Source organism: Mchenga conophoros, linkage group LG8 (assembly GCF_057382185.1).
Source record: "Mchenga conophoros isolate Kocher_MC1m ecotype Shallow Benthic linkage group LG8, M_conophoros_male_GT1.1, whole genome shotgun sequence".
Lineage (NCBI taxonomy): Eukaryota > Metazoa > Chordata > Actinopteri > Cichliformes > Cichlidae > Mchenga > Mchenga conophoros.
The window spans coordinates 2682179-2686854 of record NC_140533.1 but is presented as its reverse complement, the minus strand read 5'-3'; the positions used below and the strand labels follow the sequence as shown (position 1 = coordinate 2686854).

The following is a 4676-nucleotide window of genomic DNA, read 5'->3' as shown; positions in this document are numbered from 1 at the left end:
GTAGACAAGTTTCTGAAGATTTTATTTTTATTGTATTTTTTTTAAGTTAAACTGAGAGTTGTTTTTTCACTGAAACTGATTATTTGGCCTCAGGGTGGAGAAACTGTTTAATCCATGAGTTATTTGGACATGTGGGCAATGTAAAGATACACCCACCAAAAACACTGAAGGTGATATATTCTAGTGATTCATCTGTATTACTATGTAATATCTGGTGACCAGTTTTTTTTATGGATATGACGCTAAATACATGAAACGTGATTATTTGGAGTATCTGTGGAAGATAATTATCCATTCCAAATGAAGCAATGAAGATACAATATTTTGGACGATAGGTTTTTCTACTACAGTAGCTTGGTAAAAAAGCAAGAATACAATAACATTCAAATTAACTGTATTTATATATAGCACCAAATCACAGCAACAGTTGCCTCAAGGGGCTTTATATTGTAATGTAAAAACCCTACAATAATAACTACACATAAATTAATAGAACACAAAAATATTTGTGAGGGTGAATTTCAATTAATTATGCTTCCATTAAAGTTAAGGCATCCAACTCTGATTGTGGATTAGAAAGTGCAGCTTTAAACAAAGATCCACACTCTACATGGGGTCTTTCTTATGGAATGCCACAGCCTGTCTCTGATAAAAATGAGGCTTGTTCTTTCTTTGATTCCACTGACACATTAAAATATCTCTAAAGGTTGTCCTGAAGGTCTTGTTGCATAAGGCATAGCACATGGGGTTGACTGTGCTGTTAACATAACACAACCAGTAGCCCAGAGCCCAGAGAGTTTCAGGGATACAGTCCTGACAAAAAGTATTGACCAAAACCATGATATTATATGGTAACCATGTTGTAATGAAGGCAAACAGAATGGCGCTAAGTGTCCTTGCAGCTTTTTTCTCATTTGCCTTTTTTTCGTTCTTGCGCTTGCTGATCTCCGTCTTGGCCTTGGAGGCAAAGCGTTTGGCCACTGCAGCGTCTTTCATGGTGATAGCTGTAGGTGACAGGTCAGCAGAACAGGAGGTTGCTGCATTTGATCCTCTTGGACTTATGTTTGTAGACAGGGGATATTTTTCCTTGTTTTCCTTCCCCTTTCTAGACTTCTTACCATCTATATAGATATATTAAACATCAAAAGGGACATGTAATGAACATTAAACATCATGTAGTAGGGTATTTATTAATATATTATGAAAACAAAGACCACTAAATAGGTCTATGTCCAACCTTTTGAAGATCTTGCATCGACTTCTGCCTCTGAACCTGACTGGTCTTCTGAATCCCAGGCCTCGTTATTGTTAAAGCTGTCACAGCTACTCTGTTCTGCTGGTGGTGATGTGGCATTTAATCTCTTGGATGCATGGTGAACTGGCAGAAGAGATGAAATCTCAAAGCAGAACATGTTGCATTTCCCTCTACTTTCTACGCCTCCTGGTAGGCTTGCGTTGTTCTTCTCAGAAGACAAATGATTTAGTCCATAGCTGCTGTAGTTTTGGGACCTCACCTGGTGCAGCATAGCTGCTGAGATATTCTGGTTGTTGGGTGTACTTTCTCCACCTTTTTTTCCACTACTACCCCTTTCATGTGGAGCCTGATTTGGGTTGTTCCCTGACCCAGATCCCTTGAGACCCTGTACATCTTTAGCTCGCTTCTCTGTCTCCTGATAGATCTTCCAGAACAGGATTGCCATAATAGTTACTGGCAGGTAGAAGGCAGCAATAGCTGTACAAAATGTAATTATAGGCTCAGACAAGAACTGAATGTAGCACTCGTTTGGCTGTACTGTCCGCTCACCCACGATGTACTGCCAGAACAGAATGGCTGGGGCCCACAGAATAAAAGAGATAGACCAGGCTAATCCAATCATGGTCATGGCCCGCTTGGTTGTTCGCTTGGCCCGGTAAGTCAGTGGTCTGGTCACAGAAAAATACCTAAGAGGATACAAAAAGAAGGCAGGCAACTATTTGAAGCTGTTCAGAGTCAAAAGAATTAGATATTTTCAAACCCATGACGCTCATGAAAGCTTTGTCATGGCTATGGATACATTTCAATCATAAAGCATGGAAATGTTTGCGATTCCAATACATGTTTTATGTATTTATTTTTAAATCATTAAAATTTATACATCAAAATACATGACCGTAGATAGTAGGGGTGCAACGATACACAAAATTCACGGTTCGGTTCAATACTTTGGTGTCACGGTTCGATATTTTTTCAATACAAAAAAAAATTGTTCATGCCTTTTTAATTTGTCATTTATTAAAATTATAAATATATATTTTAACTCAAAAGTACAGTTTTTAAATTTAATGTTGCTGAAACAATAAAGGGATAAAAAAAAAAATCTATCTGATGGAGAAATCACTCATCTTTGGAAAAGAGTTTATTACAGAGAAATGGCTCTTTCCAAAATAAAAGCTATACTATATGCTTCTTCTGGGCTATATTCTCAGCAGCATATTAAACATATCAGGTCCCCATAAGGAGAATCCTGTGCTAACGGCTGTCTAAATGACTCGGCTAAAGTTAGTAGCATGCGTGCTTGTTGTTTTTGTCTGCTTCCACTTGTCTTTGCACGAGGATGATGTCGGAGTAAATGTGCAGTCATATTCGTTGTGTTCCCACTAGTGCTGTCAGCGTTAATCTGAAATGACGTTAACGCCACAACACGGCAAATCTCCGTTAACGAGTTACCGCGGATCGCCCCGTGCCTGGGGCTGGACGGCCAACACGTTAACGAGCCACCTGTGCTAACACACTAGCTCCCACCCATGTAATTGAGCATTGCGTGGCACATCCGACACATTGTTTCACTTTTGTCCATGATGCGCTTACCTTCAGGGTCATACGTCACATGAAAACCAAAATAGTTCCAAACGGCACATCTGAATGAGGGTGGGGGAGGTTCAATTTGCCATGTTGCAAGGAGAGCTTAACTTCTGTCTCGCTAGCTTGCCCTGCGCTCAGTGAATCTGCGTTCGACTACTCCGCCTAGGCTGCACTGTCGAGCGCAGATCCACTGAGCGCTCAACACAGACAGCACCGTCAGAAGGAAAGTTGATAAAATAAATTTAAAATGTTGTATTGTTCGACACATATGCATACCGAACCGAAAGCACCCGAACAGTTCAATATCGATACGATATCGATCGTTGCACCCCTGGTAGATAGATTTACTTTACTGAATTTTTTTTTTAAATTCAACTTACCTGTCAAAGCTGATGACTAGCAGATTCATGACAGAGGCATTACTGGCCACATAGTCTATCGCAAGCCACAGGTCACAAACAACTGGTCCCAGGGCCCACTGGTCCATGATGATGTAGGTGGTATACAGATTCATAGACAGCGTTCCAATGGTCAGGTCAGCAAAGGCTAGGCTCAGCAGATAGTAATTGTTCACTGTCTTCAGTGCCTTATTTACCTTGAACGACACCAACACTAGGATGTTGCCAACAATAGTGACAAGAGAAAGTGATCCAGTGAGGAGGACAATTATGATGACCTGAAGGTGAAGACGTAGGCAAAAATCAAAAACGAACTGCTTCCTTAAACTCAACAGCCATTGTGCAGTAAATGACCTATTACTCTATATAGTTCCTCCAAACCTATAACACCTTTAGGATAAATGAGGAACATACAGAAAACTATTCACTTGTCAAGCAATGGTTCAAATGACGTGCTTTCACTGTCAGTTTAACATTATATTACATGTGGAACAGTTTTGTTTGGCAATAATATCTCAATCTGAACAAAACAAAAATGTAACCATACTTGTAAAAAGTCTCTTTATGAAAATAAATTTTCATGTATGCAAAGTTTGCCCCGGAATATCTACTGTACGCAAAACTTTCACAGGAGCCATCAAGCCCCTAGACCCATGAGCTGAATTTTTGGTGGTAGTTAGAGTTCCATGGCTTGGTACTGAAGCAATGGAATTTATACAGTGAAGCCCTAAAACAGATCTAATAAGATCAAAGTTAAAAGTAGAACTGTTGCCACAACAGTTACCTGCCAGATTGTATGCCCTCCTAATGGATTAAACTCATCTGGAGGCAGCATTAATGTTCTGTTATCTGCTGAATTGCCCATACTCTGGTAGGAGCCACCTGAAAATGTGGAGAATATTATTATTGTGAATCAATTTTCTCAACTAATAAAATAACCTAATTTGGAAAAAACAAAGCAATGATTTGAAATTATTGTGCCTACAAATCATATTTCCATTTCAGATTGCCACAATTCTTTTCGCAGCCTTACATTATTTTCTCTCTGTCACCAGCCTAAAGTCAAGTGGCTTTCTGTTACATTTTGGTATTTTTTGCTTTTTTAGTTCTTTGACTGTCCTTCGTATGTCTTCTTTTTCCTCCACGCATTGTCCTGCAGGAATATAGGCATAATCTTAAATTCTTTTGTTTTCTTTAATTTCCTATTCCCTGCACGTGTTCTTTCAGATAGAATATCATTTAACATGTACACATATAATTTACACAGCTTTACAGTTGTGCATAGTACCTAAGATAGCAGAGTCAGCTTTGATGATGGTATCTGGCTGGTCTCTCATACCAGGAAATCTGCTGGTAAGGAAGTAGACAGGATCAGAGCTGGAGGTCAGGTTCATTGTGACCATGACACATCTGAAAGAAAAAACAGAATAAATCAT

General features: G+C 39.3%; 1 protein-coding gene across 1 annotated transcript; it reads right to left on the bottom strand.

Moving 5' to 3' along the window:
- Positions 1 to 606: 606 nt before the first annotated feature.
- On the bottom strand, positions 607 to 4676 carry chrm3b (cholinergic receptor, muscarinic 3b). The gene is made up of 5 exons (XM_085283325.1): positions 4529 to 4676; positions 4025 to 4122; positions 3223 to 3518; positions 1238 to 1941; positions 607 to 1121 (listed from the first exon to the last, which is right to left on the bottom strand). Exons 1-5 carry the CDS (start codon positions 4674 to 4676, stop codon positions 607 to 609), a joined length of 1761 nt encoding a protein of 586 aa, XP_085139451.1.